Source organism: Canis lupus, chromosome 18, assembly GCF_011100685.1.
Source record: "Canis lupus familiaris isolate Mischka breed German Shepherd chromosome 18, alternate assembly UU_Cfam_GSD_1.0, whole genome shotgun sequence".
Classification (NCBI taxonomy): Eukaryota; Metazoa; Chordata; class Mammalia; order Carnivora; family Canidae; genus Canis; species Canis lupus.
The window spans coordinates 22,744,828-22,757,411 of NC_049239.1; the positions used below are offsets into that span (position 1 = coordinate 22,744,828).

At 36.0% G+C, this 12,584-nt stretch overlaps 1 protein-coding gene across 2 annotated transcripts in view; it reads right to left on the reverse strand.

The window, feature by feature from the left end:
- Nucleotides 1-12,584, reverse strand: part of PCLO (piccolo presynaptic cytomatrix protein) — a 389,747-nt gene that overhangs the window by 148,283 nt on the left and 228,880 nt on the right. For both annotated transcript variants that reach the window (XM_038562845.1, XM_038562846.1), the window contains exon 7: nt 1,664-3,851. In XM_038562845.1, coding sequence (XP_038418773.1) covers nt 1,664-3,851 — 2,188 coding nt within the window. The remainder of the gene's footprint in view (nt 1-1,663; nt 3,852-12,584) is intronic.

The window sequence follows — 12,584 nt, forward strand, 5'->3', positions numbered from 1 at the left end:
TCTTTTTAACTAGAGAGATTCAAACAATTGATAAAATAAAAAATACAAATACAGTGTTTTATTTCACTGAATAATTATCAATAAAAATGGTCAATCCAATAGCCTGTAGAGAAGAAAATAAATCAGAAAGTAACTAGTTGGAAGGGGAGGCAGGCAGGGGGGATGGGGAAATTTGGTGACTGGCACTGGGGAGGGCACTTGATGGGATGAGCACTGAGTGTTATACTATATGTTGGCAAATTGAACTTCAATAAAAAAAGAAAAAGAAAGTAACTAATCTGTTGGAATTTCACTAAGAAAAGGAATCTCTCAACTTTCAGATCCAGAGATTTATTTTAATTCTATTCAAATCAAGACGTGAACTTATAAAATCATATTAGCATCTAGATATAGAAGTAGAAAGAAAATTCTCTTCATGAACACGTATTTTCCTGTAAGTCCTCAGGGAAAATGTCCGATTTAAAAGGAGGGGTGTTTGTGTTAGTTTAGTGCTCTGCAGACTTCAAAGGCATGAAGTAATAATATCTTTACTTGAGAAATATTTTATTTCTAAGACTCAAATCACACCTACATGCAAAGGTAAACTGTAGAGGGAGGGGAAAAAAGAGAACCAAAGGTCATGAGTCCTCCTGGCATGGAAAGGACTCTATATATCCTTGTATCTCCTCCCTCATCTTCATAATTAAATTTAAACTAGATAATTCTCTAAAATCCTGTCACTCTATATGATTAAACAACAACAACAAAATTATCATAAGCCAGTTTTTAGTTAAAGTGTATACTTGCCTTCAATCATTTATTCACAGAAAAATTAGCAAAACAATTTAGAACAAAAAAAATGGAATGATGCAAAATGCAAAGCCAAGGAAAAGGCTAAATGGGTACACCAACTAGGAGGGCTTCAGCTTGCTAAACTCACAAGAGTAGTGAACAAATTTTTTATTCTATTTATAAAGAATGTTTCCTATGTATTGATATGATTATTTTGAAAATATCATATTTAGTGCTAAGGTTTCAAGTATGTAATGCAAAATGCACAACCTTGTCAATTATGGTACTCATAGTGAGAGAAATAAAATATTAATCCTTTATTTAAGGAGAATTATAAAATTCTAGATTACACTAATATCAGGGACTCAGCCAAAGATTCTCAAAAAGAGAACATTTTCTGAATTAATGAACAATGATATCACAAAAATAATATAAATAATTTTCTATTACAAAGTCTAGTAGAATAGTACTTAATGGCTCTAAATATTAATGATTTCACAAACTGAAAGAAACTGACCAATATATTTTGAAATGCATTTTTTAAAAAATAAAAAACATACAATTAAAAACTTTCCAACTATGGATTTAAGGATGACCATATTTTATTGACACAATTACTTGATAATGGTTTTAGAAAAGTGGACACCAAACAAATCAAGCAAACAATCAAGAAACAACAATAAAATAATAAACTAAAAAGAAATAAAGAAAAGCATGCTAGGAAATCTATACACAAGATTAAATTTCCATTTACAAGAAATAAAATTGAAGTAAACATGCAAAAGACGCACTAAGAAAAGTAGAATACATCCTTGGAGAAGGAAAATTAAACATGCAGGAAAATAAGAGTTTGAGTTTTGAGAGTAACAAGGTAGTTTGAGGCCCAATTTACCTTCACTGTCTGACATGGCATGTTGGAAGTCATCCATGATGAACGCTATGTCACGGTCATAGCCTCGAGTTCGTGATTCTTCTCTCATGTGTTGCTGAACTTCAGGCAATGAGTGACTTGATCCAAACTGATCCCTAGTGTCTGCAGATATTGGTGGAAGGGGTCCAGCTGCAGCCCTGGCCATTCCCATTGGCTGGCCAACAGGACTGAGTGGACTTTCTTCTTCAGAATTCTGGGCCACAATTGGTATTCTCCCTCTACTCTGGCTAATTGGTAAACTGGTAGGCTTAGTTCTGCCAGAAGGTGATGAATGACTAAAGGAAACATCTAGAGCTTCAGCCTCTTGAGCTTTCAGTCTTAGGGAAGAGCTAGAAGAATCTCTTTTAATTGATAAATCAAGGCCATAGACCGAAGAAGGTCTGGAAGAAGGTCTGGATCTGCTGCCACTACTGTATGGTTTATCTGCTTCATCCTGCAAAGCTGACCGGAGGGTATTTCCTAATGTGCCCAGCCCTGTGCCAAGAGATGAGCCCATAAATTTCTGTTGGTCTGTAATATTTTTTCTGAGGCCAAAAGTGATGTCATCTTGAAGAAGCCTTGCTCTGGAAGAAATGCCACCAATAGATGAAGTGCTAGAAGTCATATAGCTTGAATAATCAGGTTCAAGGTCTCTACTTTCTTGAATGGGTGAAAATTTTGACATTTTAGGATCAATTAGTGATTTCTTGTGCTTTGATTGTTTTTGATAAAGTATGGCTGCTGGCAGTTGTTTTGCTGCTTGTTTTTCAAGTGTGAGTCTACTAATGCTGTACTTCTCAGATTTTGGAAAATGTCTATAGCCCGTATCAGCATGGTAATAATGGGAAAGACCAGCAAGGTGATCTAAGCTCTCTGCTCCTCTACGGAATTCTTGTTTAATCTGATGTTTCAGAAGCTTTAACTCATAGGGATCCTCCATGGGATCTTCCTCTGCTTTCACATAACTATGCAATCTGGAGGATGTCTGTAAAGGTGCTAGGAAATCTGTCACTTCTTGAGATCTACGTGTTTCAGTGGATCGAAGGAGACGGTCTGTTTTTGACAGATCCTTTTCATGAAGGCTAAATGCAGTGCTTAATGCTGCCGTTCCTTTGGTAATATCTCCAATGTCATCAATTAGGACATAATTTCGTGGAGTATGATGGTCAATATCTGCATAGAAAGAATCTGCAGATATGCTTGATATTGGACTACTTGCCATGCTACTTCTTTCCTCCAATCCTATTCTCAGGTCTAAGCTATTGTACTTACTCCCAAGATGGGAGACAGCATATGTATTATCAGTAGAAACAGGTGCTATCATTAGGGGTTGGTTACGAATCACCTCATAGTTTGAAGTTATCTTGGGCTCCAAATATAATGTAGTCTGCCGTGGCTTTTGTTGTATCACCATCATCTGTGATGGTAACTGGTAAGAAGGTTGCGGGGTTGGTGTAGGTTGAGCTTGAGGTGTGAAGGACATTGTTGCCACGGCTTGAAATGTTGGCTGAGTCTGATAAGGTGAAACTTGCTGATGGTACAAAGTCTGTTGCTGAAAATGGGACTGTTGGGTGTATGGAGTGGGTGCTTGGGTAGGAAGAGCAGGGGAAGAATATTGGTACTGTGTATAAGGACTTGTAGGAGGGACTAGCTGAGATTCTGTTTGGGTCTGTGGTGGTATAAACTGGCTGAATTCAGTTTGGGGAGCAGTTCTTGGTCGCTCGATGCCATGCTGACTTTCTATTCGGGTTGGTCGGGCGCTGCTCACTTCACTGTCAGACATGTAATCCCGATCCTCAGCTACTCCCTGGAGGTAGGCTCGCTCTCGCTTTTCTCTCTCCTTTAATAATGCCTCTTTTCTCCTGTTAATTCCCATTTCCAGGTACCGTAACTTTGCATCAATCTCCTTTTCTTCCTCATCAAGTTCTGCTTGTTTCTTTCTCAGCTTTGCAGATTCCCTCTCTACAAGATCAAGCTCTCTGTCTATATCCTGGAGAATCTTGGCTCGTGCCATTGTGTTGGTTCTGCAGATCCTCCTCCTGGAAACTGTACCCACTGTGCTGTATGTTGACTGAGTGCCTGTAGAGGTCTCCTCAGGGGGTGGGTTTGGCAGAGTTCTCTTAACTTTTTTCTGGGTGCCAGAAGGTGTCATGGTTTGAGAACCTTTTGTCTATAATTAAATAAACAAAAAATAGAACTTTATTACAAAGGGAAAAAAAGATTTAAAAACTTTGTAACTTACATATTACATAAAAATGATTTTGTATATGTTTTAGCTATGACAACATAATGAAACAAAATTTTATATTATTACTTCAAGTATTAGTCACACATACAATTGGCTGAAAAATAAATTTTCCTTTCTTGGTAGGTTGTTTATTATTATAACTTCTGGAACATTAGAAGTGAATTTTGAAATCAAGCACAGAACTCATTGCTAGGCAGGCTTATATTTAGTTAGACTCTTAAAAGAATTCTGGAAACTCATTTTTCATGTTCTTTAGTACACATAAAACTATTTGCCAAATGTATTCCCAGAGTATTTGTGTTAGCTGTCTAAAATTAAAGTTATATTTGTTGAAGATGCACGTTTGCCATTGTTAAGTTCAATTGTTTGCTTCTATATTCTCATTCCCAATTTTGGCCCCTGCCATGCACCCAAAGAGTGGCTGTTACTCCTATTCTAATTACGAAATGTTTTGAAAGAAAAATTTTAAATCTCTAATGTCCTCCCCCCCCCCAAAAAAAAGAGTAATCTGACTAATTTTCTATTTAATATTTCAATATTTTCATGACCATTTTGGCTTATGTTTTCTTTCGATTTTATTATTTTTTAGTAATTTTAGTTGTTCTTAATGTTTTAGCAAGTTATACATGAAGCAAAGGGAACTGGCTGCAATAAAAATTCATAGATATATATTTTTTTAAAAATCTGATAATGTACGGGATCCCTGGATGGCTCAGTGGTTTAGCACCATCCTTGGCCCAGGGCATGATCCTGGGGTCCCAGGATCGAGTCCTACGTCGGGCTCCCTGCATGGAGCCTGCTTCTCCCTCTGCCTGTGTCTCTGCCAATCTCTCTCTCTCTCTCTCTCTCTCTCTTTGTGTGTCTCATGAATAAATAAATAAAATATTGAAAAAAAAATCTGATAAGGTATATCATTGATGAATTGGAAGGTATGTTTGGTTTCAATTGGTTTGTCATAAATTTGCATTATAAGAACCAATGGTCTTGAGAATCATACAATTTTAGCAAAAGACATGACAGATCATTTTCAATAAACTGATGTAAACAGAGAGGCTTTCCTAACACAGAAAAGAAAACAGAGACCTAGACAAAATGCCAAGATAGAGGAATTCATCCCAAAAGAAAGAACAAGGAAAGGTCACAGTCAGGGATATAATCAAAACAGATACAAATAATGTGCCTGATCTAGAACTTACAGCAACAATCATAAGAATATGAAGATTTATTTGAGGAAATTGCAGCTGAAAACTTCCCTAATCTGGGAAAGGAAACAGCCATCCAAATCCAGAAGGAACAGAGATTCCTCATCAAAATTAACAAAAGCAGGTCAACAACAAGACATACAGTAGTTAAATCTGCAAAATACAGAGACAAAGAAAAAAATTCCTAAAAGCACCAAGGTAAAAGAAGTCCCTAACTTACAAGGGAAGATAAATAATGTTGGCAGCAGATCTCTCACAGAAACTTAGCAGTCTAGAAGATAGTGGCACAATATTTTCAATGGGCAGAATGGGGAAAATATGCAGCCAAGAATGCTCTAACCAGAAAGTTTTTCTGTCATTCAGAATAGAAAGAGACAGATTTCCCAGAAAAAAACAAAAATGGAAGGAGTTTGTGACCACTAACACTGCCCTGCAAGAAATATTAAAGGGGACTCTGAGTAGGAAAGAAATACCAACAGACAAAGACTTGAAAGGAACAAAGAAAATCTCCAGAAGACATGAAAAGCAATAAAAAGGCACTACATTTGTATCTATCAATAATTACTCTGAATGTAAATGGACTAAATGTTCCAATAAAAAACACAGGGTGTCAGAATGGATAAAAAATCAAGACCCATCTATACACTGCCTATAAGAGACTAATTTTAGTCCTAAAGATACCTACAGATTGAAAGTGAGAGGATAGTGAACCATTTATCACACTAATGGAGGTCAAAAGAAAGCCAGAACAGCAATACTTGTATCAGACAAGCTTTGATATAGAGCTTAATTCAGGGTTAAGCTCTGAACCCTGGTTTCAGCTCAGGTCACCATCTCAGAGTTATGGGATTGAGCCCCTCATTGGGCTCTGGGCTCTGCATGGACTTTGCTTGTCCCTTTCCCTCTGCCCCTCCCCTTGCTCTCTCTTGCTCTTTCTCCCCCCACAAATAAATAAATAAAATCTTTAAAAAATATTTTTAAAAACCTAACGACTATAACAGGAGATGAAGAAGGACACTAAATCACAACAAAGGAGTCTATTCAACAAGAAGACTTAACAACTGTAAATATGTATGCTCCCAACTTGGGAGCACTCAAATATATAAAATATAAAGGAATTCAAATGTAAAGGAACTCATTAATAAAAATACAATAATAGCAGGGGACCTTAACACTGACTTACATTGGTGGATAAAATATCTAAGCAGAAAATCAATAAGGAAACAATGGTTTTGAATGACACGCTGGATCAGATGGACCAAACAGATACATACATTCAGAACATTTAATCTTAAAGTAGCAGAATATACATCCTTTTTGAGTGCACATGAAACATTCTCCAGAATAGATTACATATCGGGTCACAAATTAGGCCTTAACTAGTACAAAAAGAATGAGATCATATCATGCATATTTTCCAGGCGCAGTGCTATGAAACTTGAAGTCAACAAGAAGAGAACATTTAGAGGGACTACAAACATGTAGAGAGGTTAAAGAATATCTTACTAAAGAATGAATGGGCTAACCAGGAAATTAAAAAGAAATTTTAAAAATTCATAAAAATAAATGATAATGAAAACATGACAGTCCAAAACCTTTGGGATGCAGCAAAGACAATCATAAGAGGAAAGCATATAGCAATAGAGACCTTCCATAGGAAGCAAGGAAATTCTCCAGCAGCCCATGTGGCTCAGCGGTTTAGTGCCACCTTCAGCCCAGGGCCTGATCCTGGAGACCAGGGGTTGAGTCCTGCATCTGGCTCCCTGCATGAAGTCTGCTTCTCCCTCTGCCTGTGTCTCTGCCTCTCTCTCTGTGTCTCTCATGAATAAATAAATAAAATCTTTAAAAAAGAAAAAAAAAGTCTCAAGTATACATCCTAAACTTACACCCAAAGAAGCTGGAAAAAGAACATGAAGTCAGAAGAAGGGAAATAATTAAGATTAGAGTAGAAATAAAAGATATACAAATAACAAAAACAGTAAGACAGATCAATGAAACCAGGAGGTGCTTCTTTGAAAGAATTAACAAAATTGATAAACTCCCAGCCAGATTTATCAAAAAAAAAAAAAAAAAAGAGGGAGAGAGAGAGAGAGAAAGGACCCAAATAACTAAAATCATGAAAGAGACAGGAGAGATCACAATTGACACCACGGAAATACAAACAATTCTAAAAACGTAGTATAAGCAATTATATGCCAACAAATTGGGCATTCTGGAAGAAATGGATAAATTCCTAGAAATAAATAAACTACCAAAATGGAAACAGGAAGAGATGGAAAATTTGAACAGATCCATAACCAGCATATAAACTGAGTCAGTAATCAAAAATCTCCCAAAGAATAAAAGTTCAGGTCCAGGTGGCTTCCCAGAGAATTCAACCAAACATGTTAAAAAGAGTTAATACCCATTCTTCTCAAACTGTTCTAAAAAACAGAAATGGAAGGAAAACTTGCAGAGTTTTCCTCATCCTATGAGGCCAGCATTACCTCGATTCCAAAACCACACAAAGATCCCACTCAAAAGAATTACAGGCCAATATCCCGATGACTATGGGTGCAAAAATTTTCAACAAAATACTAACTAATCAAATCCAAAGTACATAAAAAGAATCATGCACCATGATCAAATGGGATTTATTCCTGGGCTGCAAGGGTGGCTCAATATTCACAAATCAATCAGCTTGACAGACAACATTAATAAAAGAAAGGATAAGAACGGTATGATCCTCTCAATAGATGCAGAAAAAGTTTTTGACAAAGATCAGCATCCATTTTTGATAAAAACCCTCAAGAAAGGATGGATGGAAGAAACATACCTCAAGATCATCAAGGCCACATATAAAAAACTCACGGGTAATACCATCCTCAAAGGGGAAAACCTGAGAGCTTTTCCTCTATATTATCAGGAACATGACAGGGATGTCCACTCTCACCACTGTTATTTAATATAGTACTGCAAGTCCTAGCCTCAGCGATCAGACAACAAAAAGAAATGAAAGGCATATATATTGCCAGGGAAGAAGTCAAACTTCCACCATTTTCCAACTACACAATAAACTATGTAGAAAACTTAAAAGACTCTGCCAAACTAGAACTGATACACAAATTCAGTAAAGCTGCAGGATATAAATCAACATACAGATATCTGCTGCATTTCTATACACAAATAATGAAACAGCAGAAAGAGAAATCAAGGAATCAATCCTATTTACAATTGCACTAATGGAGGGAGGAGGGTGGGAAATGAGCAAAATGGATGATGGTTATTAAGGAGGGCATTTGTTGTGAGGAGTACTGGGTGTTAGATGCAAATGATGAATCAGTAACCTGAAACCAATTTTACCACATATGTTAACTCACTGGAATTTAAAGAAAACAGAAAAAAGAGATACCTAGAAATAAATATAACCAAAGAGTTCCACCTGAAAACTATAGAACACTTATGAAGGACAGTGAAGAGGACACAAAGAAATAGAAAAACATTCCCTACTCATGGAATATTTAACAAATATTTAACAAATATTGTTAAAATGTACATACCACCCATAGCAATGTACACATTTAATGCAATCCCTATCAAAATACCACTAGCATTTTTCACAGAGCTAGAACAAACAATCCTGAAATTTGCATGGAACCACAAAAGACCCTGAATTCAGCCAAAACAATCTTGAAAAAGAAAAGCAAAGCTTCAGGCATCACAATTCTGGACTTCAAGCTATATTACAAAACTGTAGTGACCAAGACAACGTGGTACTGGAACAAAAACAGATAAAAAGATCAATGGAAGAGAAGAGAAAAACCCAGAAATGGACTCACAACTCTATGTTCAACTGATCTTTGACAAAGCAGTAAATAACATCCAGTGGAAAAAACACAATCTCTTCAACAAATGGTGTTGGGACAACTGGACAGCAACATGCAGAAGAATGCAACTGGACTATTTTCTTACACCAGACACAAATAAAATAAATTCAAAATGGATGAGAGACAAAAATGTGAGATTGGAATCCATCAAAATCCTTAGAGGAGAACACGGGTAAGTAACCTCTTTGACATTAGCCATAGCAACTTCTTACTAGCTCCTGAGGCAAGGGAAACAAAGGCAAAAATGAACTACTGGGACTTCATCAAGATAAAAACAACTTCTGCACAGAAAAGGAAACAATTAGCAAAACTAAAAGGCACCCTTTTGAATGGGAGATGATATTTGCAAATTACATTTCTGATAAAGGGCTAGTATCCAAAATCTACAAATAACTTATCAAACTCAATACCCCCCAAAAGCAAATAATCTAGTTAAGAAATGGGCAGAAGACATGAATAGACATTTTTCCAAAGAAGACATCCAAATGGCTAACTGACACAAGAAAAGATTCTCAACATCACACATCATCAGGGAAATACAAATCAAGACTATGGTATCACCTCATACCTGTCAGAATGGCTAAAATTAACAACACAGGAAACCACAGATGCTGGTGAGGATGCAGAGAAACGGATTTTCATAACAACCCTATGACTTAATTGTTAGTATTGAGTAAATGAAGGAATTAAAAGTGAGAGAAAAAGAATAAATAATGTGCTAAAAAGTTGCTTTGGAGCTCCAATTCCCCATATTACTTGAGATTTTTTGAGGAGGAATAAGCTACAATTTCAGAATCTCTCCACCATATTTTACTGACTCCTAACATTTCTTCACTATGAATTTCCATCCAAATATTTTATTTATTTATTTATTTATTTATTTATTTATTTATTTATTTATTTATTTATTTTTAAAAGATTTTATTTATTTATTCATGAGAGACACACAGAGAGAGAAAGAGAGAGAGGCAGAGACACAGGCAGAGGGAGAAGCAGGCTCCATGCAGGGACTCGATCCCAGGTCTCCAGGATCACACCCTGGGCCAAAGGTGGCACTAAACTGCTGAGCCACCCGGGGTGCTCTCCATCCAAATATTTTAAATTTCAAAAATGCACATAGGCCTTGATTTTTAGGATATGGCTCTGATTATGAAATGGGTGCACATATTTGTTAATGAAAGAATGAAGAAATAAATGGGTAACATAAAAACTTGCAATGATTTTTAAAACTTTGGCATCAAGAACTGAATCCCTCAGAATTCACTGAGTGGAATGAGAGTATATATATAATCTTAGGAAAAATAAAACTATGAGGAACCGTGTTAGTTCTTATTATTCACTGCTCATACATGTAATTTTTCCCCTAATTTACTTTTCACAGTTTACTATTCTTACCTGAGAGAATAGGCTTAGTCAAACTTAATTTTTTCCCTGTTTTTCTTTCTTTGCTTTTCTTTTTTCTTTCTTTCTTTTTTTTTTTTTTTTAAATAAAATCATAGGCTAAAGAAGTGTCCTAGGTACTGGGGATTTCTAGCTATCCTCCAGGGTTGCAAATATTTAACACAGATGTGTGACTTGTGTTTATTAATATTTTGTGTGCCATGGATGCGAGTCATGGAAGCAAGAGACAAAGCTGGTTGGAAGCAGGTAGATACTAAGTTAGAAGGTAGATATAAGTTAGCCTTGGTCACCACTCACTCTCCACAAACCTAAATAGCTTTGCTGTTCTCTGCTTGGTAACAGAATACCTTTAACTCTGACTATAGAAATGGTCACAATGTTGGAGACTTGTCCAGGTCTCAGCCACATTCCTCGGACTGAGAGGAAGCGTAGCACAGTGATTGAAAGCTTAAGTCTCCTAGAGCCGACACTCAGCGTTTCAATCCCAGCTCTGCTGTTTCATTAGCTGTGAGACCGGTAGCAGGTTGCTTCAACTCGCTAAACCTCAGTTTCCTTAGATGGAAAAGGAGGTTGTATTTTTTAAAAAATATTATTGATCTAAGGAATAAATGAGATAAAACAAGTGAAAAGTCTAGATTAGTTATTGTTCCCAAGGGCAGATGGAAATATAATAGTTTGTAATGATGTCCAGCCAACTTAGAATGTTTTTAAAGATTTATTTATTTATTTATTCATGACAGAGAGAGAGAGAGAGAGAGAGAGGCAGAGACACAGGCAGAGGGAGAAGCAGGCTCCATGAGGGAGCCTGATGTGGGACTCGATCCCGGGTCCCCAGGATCGCGCCCTGGGCCAAAGGCAGGCGCTAAACCGCTGAGTCCCCCAGGGATCCCCCAGCCAACTTGTAATTTAAAAGCAACTGATTTTCAGGAACATAAATAACTTCTAACTTGGTTATTTAATTCCAATCCAATCAATATATTATAAAATAAGACTACAGAATTCCAAAACAGGAATCAAAACCAAACAATATGATTGCATAGAAAAAAAAAATCAAGTTGTATAGAAGAAGACTTATCATCATTAACAATGATGTAGCTGGAGGCCATGATTAGAGATGATGACAAAAATCTAGAAAAGTCTTGGCATTTAGTAAGATTTTCCTTGACGACTAGCTTGGCAAAAATTGTTTTTAGACAGATGCGGTGCCCTTAATATAAAAAAATATATATACTGCATATATAAATTTGAAATATTTTAAAATAGCTTTTCAAAAAGCGGAACAAAGGAAAGGAATAGTAAGTCCTAACAATAAGATGGGTATTAACGAGGGACTGGAAGAAAAGCTGATTTCAAATGCAATACCTAGGAAGTAATTGTGATCAGAGGCAAATAAACTCCAGGATAAGTTTTCTGTACAAAGTTATTTTAAACAACATTTTTCTCAGGGGAGAAAAAGTGCATTTGTAACTTGCATCTTATATAGCAAAGGAAAGGATTTTTTTCTTGTTCTGAGGTGTCAGGGCTATTAATAAAAATAGCTAAGGTATATGGACACAGTACTCCAAAGTCTTTAAAGATATGCATATACATTATCTCCTTGTCAAAATAATCTAGGCTCAATTTAAAGGTGAGAAAAGAAGGAAACCTATTTTTTTCAAAAAGCTGAACTAAAAATAGATGCTAGCCCAAAATTATTCATTGATTGCTATAGATAATAAATATGGCAAAATTCAACTTACTAATTTATTTCAGTAGTTGTAAAGTCTAATTCTAAAACACACTGTTCTAGTTACTACAGACACAGAACTAAGAGGCATGAGATAACTCAAACCTTATTCTCAAAGAACTTGTAAGTCAGGAACATCTTTTAGGATGCTGTGTGAAGACACTACTTGTTTTTTGCTAAAGAGCTCTTAATGTCAGTTATCAAAGATATGCTTCTAAACTGTGGTACCACTAGAGAGACATAGGAACATGTTTTTATTTCATGAATGCTGAAGACTGAAAATTTTCATTGTGATAATATATTGGGTTTTTAGGTTGTTCTTTAAACAGGAAAAGTTCTCATGAAAGCCCTTTCAGATAATGGAGATGTGGATTCACTTCCAAACAGTATAATTTCACATAGATTTATTGATGTTATTTTGATACAGATAAATATAATTTTCTAGAGAAAGCATAACCTT